Raw genomic sequence first — 25863 nt, 5'->3', positions numbered from 1 at the left:
GCTGTTCCAATTAAACAACATCCATATAGACTTAACCCTTCAAAATTGGCACAGGTTAACAAAGAAATTGAGAGTGTGCTTAGAAATTGCATAATTGAAGTGGGTTGCAGCCAATGGAGCTCACCCACAGTGATGGTACCAAAACCAGACGGTACCCAACGGTTGTGTCTGGACTATAGAAAGGTTAATGCAGTTACACGAATGGACTCTTATCCTATCCCACGCTTGGAGGATTGCTTTGAGAAAGTCGGACAATCAACTTTTATTTCCAAACTAGATTTGCTTAAAGGTACCTTTATCCAAAAGGGCGAAGGATATTTCAGCTTTTGTGACTCCAGATGGTATATACCAATTTAAAATTATGCCATTTGGCATGAAAAACACCCCAGCCACATTCCAACGGTTAACTAACAAAATTGTTTCAGGATTACCCAATTGTGCGGTATACATCGACGATCTGGTAATTTTCAGTCAGACATGGAAAGAACATTTAAAGCATCTGATGGAGTTATTCAATCGACTTCAGGAGGCGTGTTTGGTGGTAAACCTAGCCAAAAGTGAATTTGGAAAAGCCCAAGTCACTTTCCTTGGCCATACAATGGGACAGGGTAAAATGGTCTCACGGGATGTGAAAACAAAAATTATTGGGGAGTTTGCAATACCCTTGACACAAAGGGAAATAATGCGATTTCTTGGCATGAGTGGATTCTACCGGAGATTTGTGCCAAATTCTAGCAGTGTGGTTGCTCCACTGATGGACTTGCTAAGAAAGCATAGTAAATTTAAGTGGACAGCAGAATGTCAACAGGCATTTGACAACTTGAAGGCTGTGTTAACCAATGCTCCTGTGTTGGAGAATTACAAGGGGCTCTGTGATCGGATTGAACTAAAGTCTCTGACTTTAAAGAGAAATGCCAAGGCGTAGAGAAATGGATGGATCGTGCAGAGACCTTCTTCTCCAAAGAGACTGTCAATCAAGAGGGATTCCAGTTGGAGGAAGAACTAAAATGGACTACGTTATTATAAATGTTTGCGTGTTTTGTTTTGTTAAAAATCGTATATTCACTGACAATATTTCTTAAAGGAAAGGGAAAAGGTGAAAAATTAAACCATCTTGAAGTTGATGGGTTTTTTTTTTTTCTTGGGGGGAGGTGTCATGTGAGAGTACCTTTAAGAAACAGGTGTTTTATCAATTAGCTGTAGTGGGTGTACCTTTAAGAAATGGGTGTTTATCAAATAGCTGCAGTGATATCAGAGTGGGTGGAGCTGGGTTATGGTCTGTGGCTTTTTACTTTCGCTTTGAGCAAAAAGCTGGTGTGTCTGTGTTTGGAGCTGCATCCAGCCAAACAAGGTGTAATTTTGATCTCTCGCTTCATGTAAAGAATGTCTTCAGATCACTTGCTAACTTAAAAGTGATAACTGCTCTCAGGAGAGAATTTAAACCTGCTTTCTTTGTTAAAGAGGGTATTTGTCTTCTGGATGTTGCTAGGAAAGATTAAGGGTTACTTGTAGAGTACTGTATTCTTTGGGGGAATATTTGAGTTGATAGTTGCTAAGATGTTTTCTGTGTGTTAATAAAACGTTGACTGCATTCATAGGAATAAACATTGTTTTGTTTCAAAAGTACTCTGTTACATCACATCCCTTGTGCTCCCCATAACCAAAAATCTATTAAAAGTTGTGGGTCAGGTGAACTCCCTGCTACGCTTTGATGTTCTCTAAACCCTGGCCCATAACACTACTCCACTGAGAATGTGATCCATGGCACGTTGGAACAATGCAGGTGCAGACGTGATGGCAAATGGAAGACTTTTATATCTGAATGGCCCTTTGTATATCACGTTAGTCAAATATTGTGAATCTGGATCCGCATTTATCTGGAGATAAGCTTGGCTAAGGTCAACTTTATTGAAATGCTGGCCTCCAGCCAACCCAGTAAATAAATCAATTAAAGGCAGAGGGAACTGCTCTGCACACAGCACCGATTGATAGTGACTTCAAAATTTCCACCTATGTGCAACTTACCACCTTTCTTCATCATGGGTACTACCTGCGTGGACCATTTTTTTGATTAAAAATCTAATGACGACTGTGAAACCATTGTCAATTGTTGTAAAAAACTATCTGGTTCACTAATGTCCTTTAGAGAAGGAAATATGTCATCCTTACCTGATCCAGCCTACATGTGACTCCAGATACACAGAAATGTGGTCGACTCTAAATGCTGTCAGGGATGGGCAACAAATGCTGGCCCAGCCAGCGATGTCCACATCCCATGAACGAATAAAGAAAAATCCATCCCCACACAAGATTTTTCCCTGGTGATAATCAGCTATCATCAAGACCGATTCTGTTTCTAACAAATGTCATCTTGAAGTAAAAGGACTATAGTTGTTGGGGAGAAGCATTTTTGGAAGGACAACAACTAGATTTGCTATACCACTGCTTCAGCAGTTCATTAGCTGACTTCAAATTTGATGGTGTGATTTTCCAAAACGCATATTTCTGTTATGTAGAATCTTAGAATAACAGAGCATCATTCAGGCATTCAGCACATCAGACCTTTATCGGAGTAGTCCTTTACAGTTCTTTGAGCAGTCCGAAATTTCTTAATTTTGTTCCAACCCCTTTTGCAAGTATGAAATGTATGCATCGTCTTATGTATTCCATACAAGTAGAATTTAGAAGAATTTTTAATAAAATATACACTGGGCTTCCGAATTCAATGAGCCTACAGTGGAAAAAAAATGTACTTTGTGCACAGTGTAAAATCCTGAAAGCCAACTATTTACGAACACTATTATTTTACTACTATTAGGCAATCAATTCAACAGCTAACATACATAGGCTTACCGGATAATGGAAGAAAGCAACACATTCAACCATATAATTTCACAGGATCAATCCCTTAACAGATTAGACACTAAAATCCATAAATCACTGACTCTAGCAACTGGAGATTGATGAAAATGCATTCCAACATTACTTCTGTTAGAGGTTAGACTAATTTAGCATTGCATTTTAAATCTCAAGGTCTTTCCATGGAGTTGTTTCTCAACTAACATTACACCTTCCTTAGTCAGATTGTCTTCCATTTTAATGTACTATTCTTTGACTGGAACAGTGCATCACTGGTTCTCTACATCAAGTATGTAGTTGATAAAATTAAAGTCTTTCATCCTATAAAGAGGTTTGTGACCCCAAATCATAAAACCAGAGCTACCTAGTCAGAGAATTCTCACAATTATTACACACTGCTGTAAATTTATCACTGCTCTTAACTCCTTGCTATTTGACTATGAAGGCAGAACTATCCTGATATTTCATTCAATCAAAAAATAATTTATTTGTACATTTTTAGGGCCTTTCATATTTTCTTCCCATGCTCCCCTTGACTAAGTATACTTCCTATGTATTTGTTGGCACGAGAGTGACAATGGGCAACTCAATTTCTTCCCCTTCTTCATAGACTCATAGAATTTACAGTGCAGAAGGCCATTCAGCCCATCGAGTCTACACCGACCCTTGAAAGAGCACCCTACTTAAGCCCATGCATCCACCCTATCCCGTAACCCAGTAACCCACCTAACCTTTTTGGACACTAAGGGGAAATTTAGCGTGACCAATCCATCTAATCTGCACATCTTTGGATTGTGGGAGAAAACCCAGAGGAAACCCACGCAGGCACTGGGAGAAAGTGCAAACTCCACACAAGACAGTCAGCTGAGGTCGGAATTGAACCCGGGTCTCTGGGGTTGTGAGGCAGCAGTGCTAACCACTGTGCCACCATTACCACCAAGCCAGTGGATCAACCCTGGTTCAATGAAGGGTGCAGGAGGGCATGCCAGGAGCAACACCGAGCATACTTAAATATAAGTTGGCAACCGAGTGAAGCTACAACACAAGACTAAAAGTATACCAAACAGCATAAACAGCAAGTAATAGATAGGGCTAAGCAATTCCACAACCAACAGATCAGATTTAAGCTCTGCAGTCCTGCCACATCCAGTCGTTGGTAGCAATGTTTCTGCCCTCCACATGGCATAGTAGAGATTCAGGCAGGCTGTGTCACAAATTAGGATCTCTAACAAGGTGCTATACAATTCCAGGAAAGTCACAACTGCCCACTGCTATAATTGTATGAAGACTGCGATCCCATCAGAATCCTGGAACTCACTTCCCAGAAGCACTATTGGATGTACCTTTACTAGGTGGTCTGCATTGATTCCAGTTGGCAGCTCATCACCATCATCTCAAGGGCAATTAGGGTTGGACAACAAATGCTGGCCTTGCTGGCGACACCCACATCCCCAAAAAATAAAAAAAACATATGATCAATAATTCGTCAATATGATTCAGGTGTAGATTACTATAATGGAATCAATTCCCATTATGATCTTGCTGGGGGAATTGTGCAAATTTACTGAGTGACCCCCAAATAAACAAATTACCAACACAATTTCACTTTTTGTAACTTTTACTTTAAAACAATTCAGAATCAATGTCAATTAAACACAAATTAACATGAAAATGATATTCAAATATAAAAGATGCATCTTACAAAACCATAATCACTTCACAGAGATGTGACACCATGTAACTATACAGTTCCACAACATGCTGTTCCTCATTCACGCAGGGTAGGTCAGGAATCCTACCTGACAACAGCTCAGTTTCATGGGTACAATTATCATCAGCGAGGCACATTTCTATGAGCTTTCTCCCGCTTGGGTCACAAGAGTCCTGATGGTGTAGTTTTCCAGAGTTCCTTTTCAACCAACCAACCAGTAACGCCCAGTTGACGGTTTGGCCATTTCGGAAAAACGCCCAGCTCTTTAACATTCTAAGCTATTCACACAGCTTTCCATGCCAGCTTGAACAGTGCCGCTTGGGTTCTGGTCTCTTTTTCTGTCAAATAGAAAAATTGACCCCTTCCTGGGAGCGATTTGCTTTTTCTCCTCACAAGAATTGTGCGTTCCTCTTTTTCTCTCAGCTTTGTGTGTGCTTCCCCCCACATCTCTTCCCCCTCTGCAGCTATCCTTGGGTGTCTGGCCACATTGCGTTTGGTCTCCACTTACTTCCAGTTGGTACTGCTCCAGCTCAAAGATCGGCAGGTCACATGGACCAGTATTTCTTAATAGTCAAGAAAATTACAGTTGATGTAATTTCCCTTTCAAACTATTTTTGAAGCTCTCGCAGATATCACAGATATTTTAAAGAAATTACAAATCTTTCTTATGGTATGACTTCCAGCCAAACATCGTCACACAATTAATATCTGAGCCGTCACACTACAAATCTGCTTCTTTGTAACTTTCAAACAGGAGCCAAAAACCTTCCATTGCTAACAGGCTGAAAGAGATGCTTGCTCTTAAATCTAAATAGAATGAGTTACGTGGGGAAATGATTTCACCTGATTACATCAATCCATCTGATTATATTTTGTAAACCCCTTCGCATTTTAAGAATATCTTTTTCACACTACTCAAACCTGCAATCGACTCTGAGCATTCAACCAATTGCAAACCTTTTTTCCCCAAAAAAACTATCAAGCACAATTGAAGTAGAGTTAGAAATAAGACTCGCAATGTAAACCAGCATTTGTTGTACGAAGGATAAACATTCATTTGAGCCTTATCTTCAAATTGCAGCTTGAATTAACTATTTCCAAGCATACATTTGTTCTAAGCCTTTGAAAACACTGCAACTTCTGATCATTTTGGCACAGGCAGTTAGGAATGTGTTAAATCTGGTGCACTTCTTTATACTCATGTAAAATCAGAAAAAAAGTAAGCTTTCTATTATCAATTGAATAATGATGTGGGGTCTGAAAGCAAGAGACAGCAGAAACGATTTGCTATTCTGCAGACAGAGCAGCACAAAAGAAACTGGAACTTTATCTTTCAACTGCAGTTATTGACTCAAAGAAAATTCTTTTCTTTCTTCTTTCCAATCGGTTTACTTAGTGAAAACAGAAAACCTTAGATCAATGATGCTCACAGCATTTGAATTATCTTCAGAAAAAATTCTCAACCCTCAAATGAAAAATAAAATACAGAAATATGCACAAAAGCTCATTGTCTTTAATGATCCCAAGGACAGAACTGAGATCAGCAAAACAAAAAAATCAATCAGTATGGCCCAAGCAATGTCCTCTTTCTATGCATAAAAATAGCACGGGGAATATTGACACTTGTAAGACAGCAAAAATCGATACGATCAATAGTCGAAAGCTGCCTCTTGCACCGAAAGATCTTAGACTTACTCAAGTATCTTATTAATCCACTCCTTTAATGAAGTAATTAACCTTGCAAGAATGACCGTTGTTAGAACAAAAATGTGATTTACTGAGCGTTGAAAGTGGCTACATTTCAAGTAATGTCCTTAGTCGTGTCTTTAATCCAGCAAAGGTTAAGAAGCTTGATATTTCATCAGAAAAGTAATAAAAGCCTACTTTGGCAAGCTTGAAAACCCATTTAAATGTAGATATTGAGTTCAGTACAAAATATGTTTTGAAATCTTGGTCCATTTGTTTTCAGAATTAGAATTATTTGACTGTCTTCCGATAAAACAATAATGACTATTTAATGCTGCTATTACACTCACAATTTCCAATTACACCAGTTGCCCAAATTCTGTACAGAGCAACCAGCTGTTCAAATAACAAGTTGCAAACCCAAAGGCTATGAATTTGAAACTCATGCTCATGCCACTTATATAATTTTTAGTTTGACTTGAGTTACACAATCAGCACTTCTAAAGGTTACAAGATATGAAAAAATAAAAAGCCAGTAACGGAATCAAAACAATCAATACAAGATTTTTGATGAAAGTGCTACTCACATGACGTTTAATATGTCCACCAACTAACACATTCATGGGCTGCTGCGGAAAAGTTGTTTGCGTAACTTTAAAAAACAATTTTAAAAATCTTTGTGTTTTTCTCTGTAGAATGGCACAGTGACTAGTACCTCTGCATCACAGCACCAGGGACCGGGTTCAATTCCGGCCTTGGGTGACTGACTGTGTGTGGAGTTTGCACATTCTCTCCATATCTGCATGCTCCGGTTTCCTCCCACAGTCCAAAGATGTGCCGGTTAAGCAGATTGACCATGCAAGCGAATTGTCCTGCAATGTCCAAAGATGTGCAGGCTAGGTGGGGTTACAGAGATAGAGCAGGGGACTGAACCTATGTAGGGTGTTCTTTCGGAGAGTCGGTGCAGACTTGATGGGCCAAATGGCCTCCTTCTGCACTGTAGGGAAAAAGTACAATAAAAGCCACCCTCTTTTTCTGATTGAATCGCAGGAAAACCTGTTGAATGTGTCTTTTATGATCACCGTGTGCATTTAAAAAGTTAAACACTCACTGAATTGGAAAATACATCCTTTTTGAAAAACCTGTGGTGGTCAAAAGAGGAGAGGGAAGGGAGGGGAGCCATTGTACCCCTTCTCCCCTGATTGTGACAATTTGCATACAAGGACTCAAACAGCAAATGAATGAAGAAATAATGACAAAATAATGTACTCTGTCAGTGCTTTAGATTGAGGGAAAATGGTTAGCCAGTACAACAGGAAAAACGGTCTCCTCTTCAAATACTGCTATAGGAACAATTAAGTCTATGGTGCATCAGTTTAATGGCACCACAATCAACAATGCAGCAGTCCCTCAGTACTGCACTGTCAATCTATTTGACAAACAAGTCTTTAGTGTAAACTGAACCTACCACCTTCTAACTGAGAGATGAGAGTGTTGTCAATGGAGTCAAGTCAACATATTTCAAAAGTTAGACACAACCTACAAATCAACAATTACAGTGAAACCTGTAAATTAAGAGCACCTTAAAGACTGACATCATCTATCTTTTTTTTGCAACTGTCCTTGCTTTCAAGATGGTCAATGCGTACACTGTAAATATCTTCAATAGAGTGGGGGAGTTCTTTATGCAGAGCCAATAACAGCAGAGATTCGGCTCTAACCTTGGCGAAGAGCTGTGCAAGCAATCAATTCTAGTGATAGAGTGGTTCCTCTCCCACAATGCAAGTTAGGTGAAGAGCTGTCCATTCCATAAAAGATGTTCCTTTACCAAACCAGCTGCTAACTCACACTGACTCGTATACACAGGCCTCGAGAATTTTAAAGCAGCAAGGAAGCTGAAAGGGACAGGGTCAATGCTCCCAAATCAATGCAAACTGTTTGGATCTCTCAGTAAGTGTTCATATTTTGCAGATGTCTGTCTTTGGGAGTTCCACTTAGAACATAAGAATATATGAAATAAGAGCTAGAGGAGGTCATTTGGTCCTTTGAGTCCGCTCCACCATTCAACAGATCTTGTCTAATCCCCTACATCTATTCAACTTCCCACATTGTCCCCATTTCCTTTACTACCCAAAAACCCATAAACCTCTACCCTGCAAATACTCAATCACTGAGATCCACCATTTCTCCTCATCTGAATCCTAAATGGCCGACTCCTTATTCTGAGACTCCAACTCAGTGTTCTAAATTCCCGAGCCAGGGAAACATTTTCTTAGTGTCTGTCCAGTCAAATACCTTATGAATTTCAGAAGTATCAATTAAATCACTTCTCATTCTTATAAGCTTTAGGGAATTCAAGACTCACTTACTAAATTTCTCCTCGAATTCCCTAACCCACAAACTAATATAGTGAAGCTTTTCTTGTAATCTCTCTATACTGTAAGAATTTCCTTCATTAAGGAAAGGGACTAAAATTGCACAAGGTACACCAGATGGACCACACAATTGCCCTGCATACCAGTTTCATTGTACTTGTTGCTTAAAAAGCATGCCTCGTACGGTGGAGATACTGCCTAGTGTACTTACTTACACTAAGATTGACTGCTGATATCAGACACCACACCACCAAGGTAAGAAGAGAAGATGTTGCACAAAATACCTTTGTGCACAGTGGCTGTCCATGAACATTTGACCTCTGATGTCATCTTTAGATGGAGCAGTTTGAAATTCAACTATGCCACAAAATACACAAAACCTATCCTAGGGACGTTCTAAAAGTTTCTTTAGGTGCGCCTGTTTCCTGAGATATTTATATACAACCATTGAAGCATATTAATTAGGTATTAAATTAGTGGATGTACCCCAGTGTAATTTTTTAAAAAAACGGAATATGAACATACTTTTACATGGCATGGTATCACACATCACGTATGCATTTCTTTCAGACAGGCAATCCAGGGTTATCAAGGAGTGCAGGTAAGGCCTTCCCATAATGAAGAGATAAGAGGGTTAGCTGGTGCTGGGAGTCTGGATCTGGAAGTCCAGCACTCATTTCTGCCAGATCCCATTTTCACCTGTAGGGAAATGGGGGCAGCAAGTGACTCACACGATGAAACAAAAATCAACAGGACCATTCGAACTCAGTGCCAAATTCAAACAGACCCCAGCTTCACTGGAGAGAGGGCCTTTCCCCATGGTTTGAGTGTTACACATTTTTAGTGTAGACATGAAAGCTCATAAAGGGTAGGTAAGATCTGTGGAACAGTTAAACCGTTAAGTTGTTTAAATAGCCTACCCATTAAACATTTAAAAAAACGTCTTGGCTGCGTCTGAGAGTTGAAAAATACAAATGTTTCTTTTAAATGGGATAAAGTACTTGAGGGCATTGAATGGGCTTTCATAAATGAGAATTTTGTTTTTAATAAAGTGAAGTCTGTAATATTCAGAACATACTTTATTACATATCAGCATGGACCCTGGGGTCTATTCATAGTGGATACTGGGTGTGATGGCATGGGGTTGTAAGGGTGATGGTTTGGGGGCAAAGGCGGACATGAGTTGGCACTAAAGTGGCATAAGGTCTATTAGGAGTCATGGGAGTGGGTGTTGGGTATGAGTTGCAGGAGTTGGTCGCATAGGAATCGGGACACAAGGGTTGAGGCCTAGAATTCAGCAAAACTGGGACAAAGTTTCAGAAAACCAAGCTGCACCTTTTAGCTACCCTGCCTCAGCACTTGGCAGCCCGTGGCCAGCTCCAGGGGCTCTCCTGGAAAATAGATTCTGCCATTTGGTGCACTTCTCCCCTTCCCCAAGACAGGTACAGCAAGCCATGAGATCTCCCTCCTTAGGAGCGATAACCCAGCCCTAGAGTCATTCTGATCTGTTACACAATGGGACAGACAGATAAAGACCTGGGAGAAAGCCTCCATCAGTCATTCAACATGAAACAAAGCAACAAAAGCTTGGCATTGGAAGAGCTTGGTGTTGCCACTCTGATCAGGCTGCATAGAGGTTGATATGGGCTAATTGCAATGGTCATAAAGGATGTCATTTGTGATCTTAGTTGTGGCTGCTTCAGTGCTAAGGCTGGAACAGAAATCTGCTTGTAAATATATAAAATTCAGGTGTGGTTCATTAAAGAAACAACTTTAGAGAGCAAAGGAAGGTTAAAGATGAGGTTCAATTTGCAAGGTCAGAAGGTATTTTTTCTTTTTATGAATAGGAGGCGTTAATGTTAGTTTTGAAAGGGAGAGGGATGATGCATTAGGAGAGAAAACTGTCTACAAAGTCAGCTAAGCATGGTGGCGAAGAGGGAAAATTGGGTGGTCAGCAAATTGCTGCGAATGTGGTCCACAGAGGAATGCACAGGTTAAGTGCGAGGGCAGTGAGGCAGCAGCAAAGGCAGCTGAACAGATGGCCTCAATCTTGAGACAAAGAAGGCATGTGTTGTTGGAGATGTTTGTGGAAGAGGTAGAGCAAAAGGGCTTTGTACAGATGGTTATTCGTGAAGTAAAGGAGGGTGAGGTTATCTCAGTCCTTTGAAATCTGGAGTACTGCATCAGTTTGACAGAGCAGAGTGGGCCCAGAACCCGCGATGTCAGATCCAATGATATATGGCCAAACAGCCATATGTCAGGTAAGTGCAGGTCTGTGCTTATTGGAGTTCAGGAAGAAAAGCTGTGGGTCATAGCAGTGGGAACAATTAGGGGGAAAAAAGAGTAAGGCTATTGTGAGGGTCAAGGGCATCAACGGTGGATATGAGCATATCAAATGCTCCAGGAGTATGTTTTCAAAATGGACACCAATTTTAATGAGGCTGATCTAAAATTGAATCATTGAGAATAGTGTAACTGCTAAAACACACTGCTTACCCGGTTTCATTCAAATTTAAAATGATGTTTGACAGTTGAACACCTAACTTCTTATGGAAGCCTGGTGTTTCAGCTGCAGACCAATTCCTGTAGAAAATAATGAATGAAAGAATAATTTTAATGCACCAATCTAATTAAAAAGGTGCCGGTAATATTATAAACCGCCACAGCAGTTAACAACACTTAAGCGTGATTAATGCCTTGAAAATCAATCAAACGCATCAACAAGCTTTTAGAATAGTGAGAGATGAGTTTCTTTGGTACAGCAGATACAAATTTCAAGGGTTCCCCCTGCTAATGTTAGTGCACCAGGAAGCTTGCACTGAAAGACAACTAATGTGGTCCACTTGTGGGAACCATGAACAAAAAAAACCCACATTTACCAAACAACCCTCAAATACTGATATACCAGAAAAGTTCCACGTTTTTGTAACTTTTACTTTAACACGACTCGGAACCAATACAAATTAAACATGAATTAACAGGCAAATGACACTCCAAGTAATAAAATAAATTTCACTTTAAATAATCAATACAACAAAGAAATGAGTTACACAACCAGAAGAATTACCCTTCCACATGTATGGCATAGTGTAGACACAGTTCCACAATATACTGCCCTACCCGATAGCCGGTTTCACTTTCGAGTTTCAGGAGTACAATTATCATCAGTAAGGCACACTGCTACAAATGCTCCCTCCCTCGGACCATGACAAAGTCCTGCTGATGTAACTTTTCAGAATTTATTTTCACAACCAACCGATAACACTTTAGTTAGCGGTTTGACCATTTTGTGAAAACATCCAGGAATTTACGGCGGAATTCTCCCATTTTGGGACTACATAGCATGATGGGTACAGGAATGTGGAGTGTTTTCCTTTGCAGCAGCCAGTGGGAAACCACGTCAGATCTTCCGCCCTGACCTCATTAATTATGCACCTTGGTATTTCACGACACTGGCAGGGCAGGCCTGGATGGCACACCTTTCACCTTCATGTCTGGGTGCCATATTGAAAAGACATCCTATCTATACCTCTCTGAATTTTGTAAACCTCAATCAGGTCTCCCTTTATGGCAATGGACCTGAGCCTGTAAGTACGTTGTGAGTGAATTCATTGTCAAGTCGGGTACAAAATGCAAAATGGAGAGGAGAGGGAGGGAGAGAGTTAACTATAAGCTGAAGGAATGAGGCACCACATTTGCAAGAGCTATTTTCTGATCCCAAGGAGGTTGTTGAGCAGTGGTTGAGACATATCACACAATTAAAAAGGGTATTAAGTTGAAATAAATGAGCCCCAACTTTCTGTGGCGAATTTAATTTGCTTCTCCTGCGCAAGTATAGAAATGTCACATTGTTCAATTGTTGAATAGAGCCATACAGCAAGATACTGTTTGAGTAAAGCCAACATTAGAGGCGACACATCTCAGACGTTACCTTCCATCTTTTTATGTTTAACAATTAATCAGCTTTTGACTGAAGTCACTGTGCAATTTGTGCACAAACAACAGTGAATCCCACAGGCTCACTTTTAATTTGAGTGTAAATTCTGGCTTATTATGTTACCGAAGCATAGGCTGATTAGCAGTTTTTTTTACTTTTCTGCAAAGAAAAGATCATTCAATTATAATTCAGCACCATTTGTTGATTATTTTCTACTCTGAGCTACAAGGAAAAGGTACTATGCAAAAGACAAAATATTCAGAGTTGAATGAAAATGTCCATTTCTGTTTGGCAAGGATACAATGCAGAATACAAAAGCAAAGTTAATAATGATCTTTTATTATCACAAGTAGGCTTACATTAACACTGTAATGAAGTTGCTGTGAAAAGCCCCTAGTCACCACACTCCGGCACCTTTTCACCTAGACAGAGGGAGAATTCAGAATTCTCTCAGCCAGTATGGGAATTGAACCCGCGCTGCTGGCCTTGTTCTGCCTTACAAGCCAGCTGCCTAGCCCACTGAGCTAAACCAGCCTTGGTTGGGGCCATTTGAATCAACATACTTGCAACATCAAGTATTCCTCAAATTAAAACTTAAAAACGCAGAAACACACAAAAAATAGCTGACCACTGGGATTAAACAAAATATCCAGAATGTTTTCTTTAGTAATCTCGTTTACTCACATTGACCTTGTTTTGTTCTTTCATGACAACTACATAAAAACAAATATGCTGTTCATCATCCACTTCATGGGAGCTTTTCCTGAGTCGATAATTCTGAGTTTCTTATAGAAACTGTATTTTGGCTTCAGACTGGATACATTTTCTTCTCTTAGTCACACATGTTTAATTTGACGATAAACAACCTTAAAAGGTAGCAATTCTTATTTCCAGGCTGATCTTTTCCTCGGACTAATATATAAGCTTGATGTTAGCTACACTGTCGCAAGAAACATTGTGTTTTCTTTACTGTAAATAATCACAATCGGTGATAGAAGTTTTCTTCTGAGAAATGAACCTAAATGCGGTTTCCTGTAATAGCATTTTGAAAGTTCCTTTTTCGGATTATTGTTATGCCTGGTAAAGACCAAGTTAATCCCACAGTTTTTTGTTGTTCCTTTTCATTTTAGCATAAAGACAAGCCAGAAGATTTTTGATAAGTTGAATATATTTTACAAATTAATACCCTAATAAGTAATCTAACTTATTTTATTAATACAAGTTTAGCTTGACCAGTTGCAACTACAATAATGGTTCAACCATTTATATTGCTGTATGATCAATAATTTTATTTGTAATATCCACTCTTTAAAAAATTTTGTATATTTGAATCCTCTCCTTTTCAATTAGATATTTAAGATTTTAGATATTAGATATTTTCAATTAGATATTTTGATTTTACCATTTACTTGAAAATGATTTATTGTCTGTGTGCTGAGGTTTTAGCCAGCCTCAGGAGTCCTGGAGGAGTAGTTAGAAAAAAACCTGTTTCAAAAACTATTTTAGAACGGCAAGAATGGCCACAAAGAACATTTTTGTAGGCATACTTATGCCTACACAGCACGCAGATGAACATTTTGCACAGACTGCTCCTTCAACGTTCTAAAATATATCTCAATAAATCATAGATCTTCGGCTTACACTCACATCCTGTCTTGCTTCCTGCTGTCACAATTTGTCTGAAGTTTGCCCCTTACAAATTCCTATGTTCACACTCATAACAGAAAATGCCCATGTAAACTGGACGGCTGCAAGTATACTCTATCAGTGGTTGTACTGTCATGTTCGGTTTTGCATCTGCTCGCTGTTAACCTGTACTGCAGACAAATTCCCTGTTCAACCAATTCTACTTCTTTGCTTCCCAAATTAAAATTTGTTTTATTGACTATTGTAGCCACCTAAAATGGCTGATTCCCTATTAATTTGGCCAAAACCCGATTTAAAATGGCTAACCGAAAAGGCTGATGGGAAAAGCAGCCAACAGGACACAAACGGACAGCTGCAGACAGAATAGCGTATTCGGCTCTGGGGAAGTCGGCACAGATCGATACTCAAGACTATTAGCAGCACATCAACCCAGACATCTGCAGTTTAATCGGCTATCCCCGGGAACAATTGCAACATATTAGCAATTGAATGCCGGGCCAGACCTGTCGGCGCCTGCAGTGGCCGAAACAAAGACAGGTGAACGACCACCCCCCGATCGAGGAATCGCCCCATTATTGGAGCATATCAAACCCAGTGATTGGGAACAAGACTTGGGACTCAGGGTCAAGGGTCGCCCCGAGAGGCGGGAAGCCCCTGGGCCCTATAAAGTGAGGGGCCAAGTTCAGATCTCTCTCTCTCTCCCTTCTTCTCCTGCTCGCGGCCTTCGCAAGAACATCGACCCGAAACTGTAAGTTTGACTCCAGCGATCGCTACCCGATAAAGACTCCTAGCCATCGACCCGTATCAGCCTTTTGAATCCCGTGGGCCAGATCCGATTCGATAAGCCATTTGTTTCCCTGACTTGGTGGGCCCTTCTTAAAGTTAAGTATTGGCCAGTAGTGGTAGGTTTTGATATAGATAGTAGGATTATTGTGTAAGCATTAATTGTTGTATATAATAAATGACCGCTGATTTCAATCTTACTAAGCGGTGTGCTGACTTATTAATCATAACTCGAGCTTGAACCACGTGGCGGTATCAGAAAGATACCTGGCGGCTCGTGAGCAAAGGTGACATAATCAGAGGTAATAAAACTAAGGCTAAAAAGAGCAACACTATAAATAATAAAATATAAAATCCATATTAAAAAAAGTCAAAATGCATGATAAAAAGTGTGATAGGATATATTAAATTTTTCAAAAGTCTTGTCCTAGATTAAAGTCCAATAAACATGTTTGGTACTCAACAGAGGTCACTTAGAAATATATTTCTAACAATAAGCAAATAGAGCTGAACAAACCATTTTTGGTTTTATTCTTTAAAAAGTCCCAGAACTGTGCAAGAATGTTACGGAATCAGTCCCCTATGATTAGTCTGCAGTGATCCCAGTGATCCCAGATCACAAGAGAACTATGCTGTGCCATGCACAATTCATCCTCCCCTGGAGAAAGCCAATAGCGTATCTATTTTATTACAAGGGTGCAGTGATCCCCAGGTATTCAGTGTGTAGAAACAGGTGTTACACAGTAAATATGTACTCACTCACCTAACAATGTACAAACATTAAAACGCAATCCCCTACCACAGGGTAATATTGTTTTGATAGAGGGGGTTTCTTCCACCCTACCTTGAGAAAAAATGTTCTAGAGTTTAGCAATGCCAAGAGTGGGTTGCATGGGTCACTGTATGTTGATCTCAGCCAGTGACACTACATTTTTAAGACAGCGCTGTTAGTGGACCTTCCCATACTTTTCTGAACTACCGTCAGTAACTGAGGAACTAGGAATTTATTTTCAAAGGACAGGAGAAATTTAAACAAATTTTCCTTCTTAGAGTCATAGAGGTAAATAACACAGAAAAGGCCCTTCGACCCATCACGTCGGCACTGGCCAAAAACAGTCACCCAAGTGTTCCAATCCCAATTACACTGTATGCCTTGGCATCGCACATCTAAATACTTTTTAAATTTTGAGGGTCTCTGCCTTCAATATCCTTTCAGGCAGTGAGTTCCAGACTCTCACCACTCTCTGGGTGAAAAGGCTTTTCCTCACATCCCCTCTAAACCTCCTGCCCTTTACCTTAAATCAATACCCCTGGCCATTCGTCCCTCCACCAAGGGGAAAAGATTCTTCCTAGCTACTCCATCTATGCCCCTCATAATTTTATACATCTCAATGATATCCCTCACTCGGTCTCCTTGGCACCAAGGAAAAGAACCCAAATCTATCCAATCTCTCTTCATAGCTCCAACTCTCCAACCCAGGCAACATTCTGATAAATCTCATCTGCACTCTTTCCAATGCGATCACATCCCTCCTATAATGTGGATTCCAGAACTGCACGCAATACTCTAGCTGTGGCTTAACCAACATTATATACAGTATCAGCATAACCTCCCTGCTCTTAAACTCTATGCCTCAGCTAATAAACGCAAGTGTACCATATCCCTTCTCAACCACTATATCTACCTGCCCTGCTATCTTAAGGGACCAGTGTTCATGCTCACCAAGATCCCTCTGATTCTGATTCTCGATGCTTCTGAAGGTCCTGCCATTCATCATGTATTCCCTTGCCTTGTTTGTCCTGCCCAAGTGCCATCAGGTCACACTTATCCGGGTTGAGTTTCATTTACCACTGATCAGCCCATCTGACCAGCCCGTCTATAACCTCCTGTAATCTAAGGCCCTAATTTACTTTCCCACCAATTTTTGTATCACCCACAAACTTACTGATCAACTCTTCTTCATTCATGTCTAAATAATTCATATAAACCACAAACAGAAAGAGCCCTAACAAGGATCCTTGCGGGACTCCACTGGACACAGGCTTCCAGTCAGAAAAACAGCCCTCAACCATTACCCTCTGCTTCTTGCCATTCAGCCAATTCTGGATCCAATTTGCCAAATTTCCTTGTATCCCATGGGCTATTAACTTCGTTATCAGTCTCCCATGTGGGACATTATCAAAATCCTTGCTGAAGTCTAAGAAGACTACGTCAAATACATTGCCCTCATCTACACACCTGGTCACTTTTTGAAAAATTCAATCAAGTTGGGCAGACATGACCTCCCCTTAAAAAAACACGCTGACTGTTCTTGATTAATCCCTGCCTCTCCAAATGCAGATTAATTCAGTCTCTCAGAATTGCTTCCAATAGTTTCCCCAAAACTGAGGTTAGACTGACTGGCCTGTAGTTTTCTGGTTGATTCCTTCCTCCCTTCGTGAATAATGGTATCACATTGGCTATCCTCCGGAACTTCTCCTGTGGCCAGAGAAGAATTGTAAATTGTCAGTGACCCTGCTATTTCCAGTCTTTCTCCTCAATTTCTATACCCACACCGACCCTTTCATTAGTGAACACCGATACAAAGTATTAATTTAGAACCCTACCTACGTCTTCCGGCTCCACACACAAATTACCACCGTGGTCCTTAATGGGCCTTACTCTTTCCCTAGTTATCCTTTTACCCTTAATATACTTGTGAAACAACTTAGGAATTTCCTTTATTTTACTTGCCAGAATCCTTTCATGTCCCTTTTTGCTCTCCTAATTTCCTTTTTAAGTTCTCTTTTGCAAAATCTATACACCTCAAAGGCTTCTGCTGTTTGAGCCCTCAATAGCTGCCATAAGCCACCCTTTTTCTCCATATCTAATGCAGTATCCAGGGTTCCCAGAAATGCAATTGCTCCTTTTTTGTTTTTACGTTCTACCTACATAGCTTCATTTGAAGACTCTTCTAAGATGTCCTCTCTCCTTACTGCTGTAATTGATTCACTGATCAGAATTACAACACCTGCTCTTTCACTTCCTTCCCCGTCTCATCAGAAGATCCTATAACCTGGAATATTGAGCTGTCAATTCTGCCCTCTCGCAACCATGTCTGAGGGACAGTAACAACACCATATCTCCACGATTTAATTTGTGCCCTTAACTCATCTGCTTTGTTCATCAGACTCCTTGCACTAAAATAAATACCATGGGCAGCACGGTGGTGCAGTGGTTAGCACTGCTGTTTCACGGCGTCGAGGACCCGAGTTCGATCACAGCCCCGGGTCATTGTCCATGTGGAGTTTGCACATTCTCCCTGTGTCTGCATGGGTCTCACCAAAACAACCAAAAGATGTGTAGCGAGGGTGGATTGGCCATGCTAAATTGCCCTTTAATTGCGAAAAAAAAAGAATTGGGTACTTCAAATTTAAAAATAAATAAATAAATACAAACCATCCCATCATGACAACCTTATGACTTAACTGGTCTAGGAAATTCTATACCTTCCTGACTCACTTGATGTCTCTTCAAATTTTGGCTATGCAGCTATCCCTGCTGAACCTTCTCTCAGGATCCCAGCCCCCTGCCAAATTAGTTTAAACCATCCTCAAAAGCACTAGCAAACCTCTCTGCATCAATAGTGCCGAGGTGGAGATGGTTGACAGCTTCAAATTCCTAGGTGTGCACATCATCAACAATTTGCCCCGGTCCACCCATGTCCATGCTGGGACCAAGAAGCCACAACAGTGCCTACATTTACCCAGGAAACTAAGGAATTTCGGCATGTCCACATTGACTCTAATGAATTTTTACAGATGCATCATAGAAAGCATCCGATCTGGCTGCACCACAGATTAGTATGGCAACTGCTCGACTCAAGACCGTAAGAAACCACAGAGAGTTGTAAACAGAGCCCTATCTATCACGTGAACACACCTCCCATGCAATGACTCTGTCTACACCTCCCGCTGCCTTGGGAAAGTGGGCAGCATAATTAAAGACCCCTCCCACCCAGGTTATTCGCTCTTCCAACATCTTCCACCCAGCAGGAGATACAATAAGTCTGAGAACACGCACTAACAAATTCAAAAACAGCTTCTTCCTCGCTGTTACCAGACTCCTGAATGACGCTCTTATGGACTGAACTGATCTCTCCACGCATATTCTCTCCTAAACAGCACTATACTTCACAATGTCTGCACTTACATTGTGTATTTATCGTATGTCCTATGTTTTTATGTCTGGAACGATCTGCCTGGACTGTACACTCAACCTTCCGACTTTCCTATTGCTGTTTTAAACTGTGAAAATGTCTTCCTGTGAAACTCCCGGCTGCCTTCTCGCTCCTTTAACTGTGAAATGCTCGGCTCTCCTCTCGCTGTTTTAAACGTAAACAAGGAAAGTTACTTCCTTCAAAGGATGGAACTTCCTGGGTTGTATTAACACCAGCCAGCTACATCGCGAGGGTTTAAGGGCCCTTACCTCAAAGAAATAAGGTGCTCATCTTTCTTTTAAAATCCTTCAACTTTCCCTCATTATTATTCTTTTTCAAAATAGCTCTAGTTAACTTGGTCAAATTCCTTCTGTTGGCATAAAACATCACAGAAGTTATGGCACATTACCCTTTTCTCACCATACTTGATAAAATCCTATTTTCTATTACTTTCTCCTTCATGTGCAAATCTAGACCCCCTTATAGGTATTTATGCTATTCGTATCAACTCTTCCATGTGGTAGCAAGTTCCATATTCTAAGCACTCTCTGGATAAAGACGATGCTCCTGAATTTTTTATGGATTTATTACACGCATGACCCTGATTTTGAACTGCCACACAAATGACACATATTCTCCATCATCTGTACTATCAAATTTCTTCATCATTTTGAAGAACTCTTGTGAGGTCATCCTCAGTCTTCACTTTTCTAGAGAAAAGGGCCCAAGCCGGTTCAATCTTTCCTGATAAGTTTACCTCGACAGTTCTGGCATCATCCTTGTGAATCTTTTTCGTTAAATCTTTGCCAGAGCCGCTATAGCCCTTTTTGCAATGTGGAGACCAAAATTGTACATAGTAATGAAGACGTGACAAATCACTAGCTTTATTCATGCTTTTTCTACACGGGAAGATGGCTGTACAAGTTTGCATTATCAGGGGAAAAAAAGGAAGGTCGTGCATCTCAGATGTTTGTTTTTCACTATTTAGGTGGGTTACAACCTTGTTGTCAGTCTGGATAAATTATGTAAACTTACCCACATGCTCTGAAAGGAACACTACAAAGAAAGGAGTAACCAGATCATTAATTCCTTGAACATAACCACTTGCTGGATGTCGAATGGCCCATATGAAGAGGATTCGTTCAAAGATCTGCAAAATAAAAGAGCAAGATGTGTAGCGTTTAGATCAATTGGCATATTAATAGCTTAAATGTACAACCTACATATCAGTTTAACAATCACTTTTCAATAAATTCAAATGTTATAAATTTCTAAAAAGTGCAAATGTAGTTTGTGATTTCAAGTAATAATGGTCATTCAATTTCTTTGGAAAGTGGTCAATTATCTAAACACTTCTAAAATGGAGATATAAAACATATCACTGCTTGCAACAAAATTTATTTTATTAGATATTGTGCTAACTGGCTAGAAGCAAGATTTCAGTCCCTAATTTTGGAGGAATTCACACCTTAGAGTGGGTCTCATAGTGGATAGGCCCAGAGTGGTGGGAAAAAGGTGTGGGCGGATCATGTTGGCGAGGTCAGGCACATGACAGATCTTTGCGAAGAAGAGAGCAGACCTTGGGGTGGGAAGGAGGGTTCCAATCTGGAAAGATTTCCTACTTCCACACCCGAGACCCAAGCATGGTGATCTGCTGGGCCTCCCCTGTCCCTGAAGCCCTTCCAGTGGCTGAAAAGTTCTGGCAATATGGGAATCAGCCCTTCAGGCCACAGAAGAACCAGGACAGGGTCCCTCCTGTCCTCACTTTTCACCCCACCAGCCTCGTCATTCAAAGGATCATCTTCTGTCATCTCCAGTATGATGCCACCACTAAATCCATCTTCCCCTCACCCCAACCCCCTGTCAGCATTTTGCAGGTATCACTTCTGTAGCCATCAAAGATGGCCACCTGCAAAGGGCCATGGGAATTATGGCCAACCCAGGACTCAGACAGATACAGAGCCTATGGGTATCTGAAACACAGGTAAATAGGCCTGATTGAAACCCCTGCTCGTTTGCATTTCAATGGCTCATTTTACCAGGACAATAGAACTCCAATCAAGCAACCGGTACAGCCACAGACTGATCGGCGTCACTCCCTTTACTCAGAAAGCCCAACTGCCAAGGTCAATGACCGCTACGGACCCGCCCAGCTACCAAGGCACCTGCCCCTTTATTGGTCGAAATCGAAGACAGTGATCACAGCCCTGTCTAACTATTGGGTCCAAGGTTAAGGACCGCCCCAAAGAGCACAGAATCCCAGAGGGATAAAAGAGAGCACAGCCATGTGTTTAACTCGTAGTAGATATTGTGTTTGCATGTTGACATAACTCTTGTATATGTAAATAAACCATCTGTTGAACTAACTAACTGATTGTGTGGTCATGTGATCGATATAAGGGAAGGCTTGTGGTTCATCAACATGATTAACAGAGCAAGATTATTGGCGACTCTGGTGGGACTCGATTAGAAGTGACTTTGTCACTCCGAGAGAACCCACAAACTTTGAATCCAATTGCGAGAAAGAGAAAGAACCACAAGTGCAAGTCCCATACCGACCAATTAACTGAATTTCGGAAGTGTGTACTAACCCGCATGCGTACCTAACAGGAAGAGTAAGGTAAACTCGTTAGAATTGTGTACAACTATCGAGGGACTGTGAGCAGGAAAATAGCTTAAGCTATTGTTCAAATCGCCGCCTTATTCCTCTGTCCCAAATTAAAAGTAAGAGAAAGAGAAAAGGGAAGTAATGGCCACTAAAGCAATGGAAAGACTGATGAATCCACAGGAACCCGAGGTCGCAGAGCAATGCCCCATATTAGGAAGAGTTAAAGAAATACTTAAACGGGAAAGGATGGCCCCTTTGGTCGAATTTTTGCGCTAATGATGAGTCAGGTCCAGGAACGATAGGACAAACTTGGTGGGAGAACCTAAGCGAGGTCCAGAAGAAAAATGTAGGGAAATTCAGAAAGCCGATGGCAATAGTGTCCTGTTCGGCACAGTTGCGAGGCACAGAGGAGGTCGTGAAGACGCTCGGTAGGCAGTTAATTGAAAAGAACGAGGAAAACAGTAACGAAAGCGAGAAGATAATTGAGCAACTCCGGGAACAGTTAGCAGCTAAGGATAAGGAAATGGCCGATGTAAATCAATCTTGTCTAGTCTACCTTAGTAGCTTCCGGACCCAGTACGATAAAGCCTACCAAGATACACAGCGTGCAGTCTTGGTAAGAGCAGAAACAGAACAGGACGCCCAGGTAACTAGCAAATGCGAAGATTTAAAAGCAGCTTTGAGAGCGCTCCACAGCTCCACTAAGGAACAGAGGCAGAGTACCGTTGACCATGCTAAATGCCGACAGAAGATAGAAAAATTACAGTTGCTACTCTCAGTACAGAATGGCTTCAGGTACACTTTCGGATAGGATTTTGATGAGGAAGATGCTCCCGATTGGCAAGAGTTAAACAAAAGTGCCCAAAGATACGTAGAGGACACGGGAAGTCAAAATCGAGCCGCCCAGGCCCAAAAAAGAAAAGCACCCCACCACCGACTGCACAGGCAGCACACACCCCCACTCACAATTCGACCCCCATGAATCCGGTTACCACACAACGCAAGTCATCGGATCAGGATGAGCCTGATATCGTTAACACCACCCCACTATCCATAACCCAATTAAGAGAAGCTTGTCCATTCCAGCCCACCGCAGACCCGCACAGCTTCTTTGAGGAGGTGCGCCAACAAAAAGTTATGTATGGTCTAGATGAGAGAGAGGAAGTAAAGCTAATAGTTATGAGCCTAAGCCAGTCCGTAAGGTCAGCTTTGTCCGAACCACAAAATGTAGCAGGAGGAACCCTACAGGAAATTAAAACAGCCATATTAGATGCCATCGAGTATAACAAAGGGGATCCAGTCGAGGATTTAAATCACTGCAGGCAAAAGAAGGGAGAGCATCCGACCGCATTTGCTGGTCGCCTACGGATTCATTTCATGGCAATCTACGGACTATTGAACCGCGCACACCTAAATGAGGACACCACTAAATGGTCCTGTAGCTTAGTCTCGCGTGCCACAGACGCAGGTCAAAAGGCTTGTGTAAACTACGACCCCGTTGACCACACACACAATTCAGTTTGGATATTGAAACGCATTTCTAGAGCATGGGAACAAACCCTACACATACAGACAGATTAGGACGAGATAGAAGCAAACATGCACCCAGTTAGGATTAGCCAGGACCCAGCATGGAGAAACGAGGGTAGACACGAGGGACAGCACCCCAAAGCACATGCACCACGAGGTTGTTACAATTGTGGCCACATGGGACATTACGCCCGCAATTGGCGACAAAACCCCTCGAACCAGCAACGATACCAACAACCAAATCCCCCACCTAGGAACAATGTTAGGCCCACGCATAATGTTAGCGCCCGTTCAGACGACTTAGCGTTTAACTCCACAGATTGACGGTGTTCGGGCTCCCCAACTTGGGTCTGTGACACACGCTGGGACAAATCAGGCAGACCAGTAGTTACAGGTACAGTCTGGGGACATACAGTCGATTTTCTTTGGGACACAGGAGGATCCCAACACTTTGAACTCCTCCACCATGTTTCAACAGGACAAATGGCCCACCACAGACACCATCACCCTGAGTGGATTCATCGGCCACATACAGCAAGGATATATCACAGCTCCCGTACCCATTCAGACAGGGAACATTAGCACCAAACACCCCGTTGTTTTAATTGACTTACCCCAAACCACAGAGCACATTTTAGGCACTGAATTTATGAGCTCCCATAACCTTTCATTTGACCCAGTAAACAAATGTGTCTGGCGAATGGCCAAAACAGCTCGGGCTCCCGCTACGCTCACAGTAGGGGATTATGAAAACAGGATTTGCTCAGTAGGGGACTATTGCCTTAATCCGCCAATAATTAGTGCAGACCAGACAATTAGAGAGGTCTTCATAAAACACAAAGCTTCGTTTGCACAACACAAACACGATTGTGGGAAGACCCCGGGTACTGTAAAGATTTCAGGTCCCGATCCAAAGCCGCAAAAGCAATACGATTTCCCACAGAAAGCCGAGGGTGCGATTTCGAAGGTTATTAACAGTTAAACCAAGGAGTTATTTGATCCGTAGCGTCCACAAATAATGCCCCTATTTGGCCCGTAAAAAAGGCCCGATGGTTCATGGCGACTAACGATCGACTATCGAGAACTTAACAAGGTAACCCCTTTAACAGCCCCCACTGTTGCCACGAGTCTTGAGTCCATGCTCAACTCAAAAAGGGAGTACAGGCAAAATATTTCACAGTGCTGGACATCAGCAATGGCTTTTGGTCCGTCCCGTTAGACAAGGCCTGCCAGTATAAATTCACGTTTACGTTTCAAGGGCAGCAGTACACATGGACATGCCTCACACAAGGATTCCATAACTCCCCCTCCATTTTCCACCGACAATTGGCCAATGGGCTTTCTAAATTTTCCGACCCGAATGCCTCATACAATATGTAAACGATCTGCTCTTGCAAACGGGCACAAAAGAGGAACAGGTAGAGCTCTTATCGGAATTACTAGGCCTACTGCGATCAATCAGATGTAAGGTAAACCTCAAAAAGTCCCAGATTTTAAAGGAAAAAGTTATTTATTTAGGCACCATCATTACCCATGGGAAGAGAGAGGTTGAGCAAAAACGGATCGAGTCCATCGTTAAATTGTCCCTGCCCCAAAATGTCACTGCACTCCGGTCATTCCTAGGTTTGGTAGGATATTGCAGAAATCGTATAGATGGTTTTGCCATGAAAGCAGCCCCACTCTCAGAGCTCCTTAAAAAGAACACCCCATGGGAATGGCTTCCGCAGCACAGAGACGCCATTGATGAATTAAAACGCACCCTAGGCACAGCCCCCGCTTTACAAGTTCCAGACCCAGACTTGCCCTTTGCCATAGAAGTAGCAACCACCGACCGAACCCTATCAGCAGTACTTCAAGAACGACATGATCACTTAGGACCCGTAGCCTATGCCTCAAGAGTATTAGACCCCGTAGAGCAAGGATTCTCAGCCTGCGAACGGCACTTGCTTGCAGTCTTTTGGGCAGTACAGTACTTTGCATACATCACAGGCCTCAACCCAGTCACGATCTTGACCGAGCACACCGCCACGCAACTATTACTAGACGGTAGATTAAAGGACGGTTCAGTCAGCCAAATCAGAGCAGCTCACTGGACACTACTATTACAAGGCAGGGACATTACGGTAAAACGCACCAAGACCCACACATTTCTGGCCGATAATTTCCAATATGCAGGGACCCCACATGAGTGCTAGATTATTGCAGCCCAACACCACATAGGACCCTTCATCCCAAAGTCACTACACCCACGAGCAAGCAGTAAGACATAGGATTCCCAAGCCACAGGGGATGCATTAAAATTTATGTAGACGGTTCCTCCACAATCAAAAATGGAGTTAGAATTACTTGTAGTGGAATTTTCGTGGAAGACGCGCAGGGATGCCCACTAGAAGAGATCTCTTTAAAATTGCCTGGCCACCTAGGTTCAGAAGCAGCAGAACTCGCAGCCATAGCTTATGTAATTCAGCACCCCAACTCTTTTTCAACTCCCGCAGACATACACTCTAACAGCCTGTATGTGTGCAACA

The 25863-nt window shown here is 41.7% G+C and overlaps 1 protein-coding gene and 1 long non-coding RNA gene across 7 annotated transcripts in view; one reads left to right on the top strand and one right to left on the bottom strand.

Annotated features, from left to right (window-relative positions):
• LOC140393829 (TBC1 domain family member 22B-like) overlaps positions 1–25863 on the bottom strand; it is a 475263-nt gene that overhangs the window by 212780 nt on the left and 236620 nt on the right. For all 6 annotated transcript variants that reach the window (XM_072480324.1, XM_072480328.1, XM_072480329.1 and 3 more), the window contains one exon: positions 20233–20347. In XM_072480324.1, coding sequence (XP_072336425.1) covers positions 20233–20347 — 115 coding nt within the window. The remainder of the gene's footprint in view (positions 1–20232; positions 20348–25863) is intronic.
• The window catches only part of LOC140393830 (uncharacterized), a 152149-nt gene that overhangs the window by 65554 nt on the left and 60732 nt on the right, over positions 1–25863 (top strand). The gene's annotated exons all lie outside the window — the stretch shown is intronic.

This window comes from Scyliorhinus torazame, chromosome 17, assembly GCF_047496885.1.
Source record: "Scyliorhinus torazame isolate Kashiwa2021f chromosome 17, sScyTor2.1, whole genome shotgun sequence".
NCBI classification, from domain to species: domain Eukaryota; kingdom Metazoa; phylum Chordata; class Chondrichthyes; order Carcharhiniformes; family Scyliorhinidae; genus Scyliorhinus; species Scyliorhinus torazame.
Note: the sequence above shows the minus strand (reverse complement) of the source record. Positions and strands in the feature narration are given on the sequence as shown.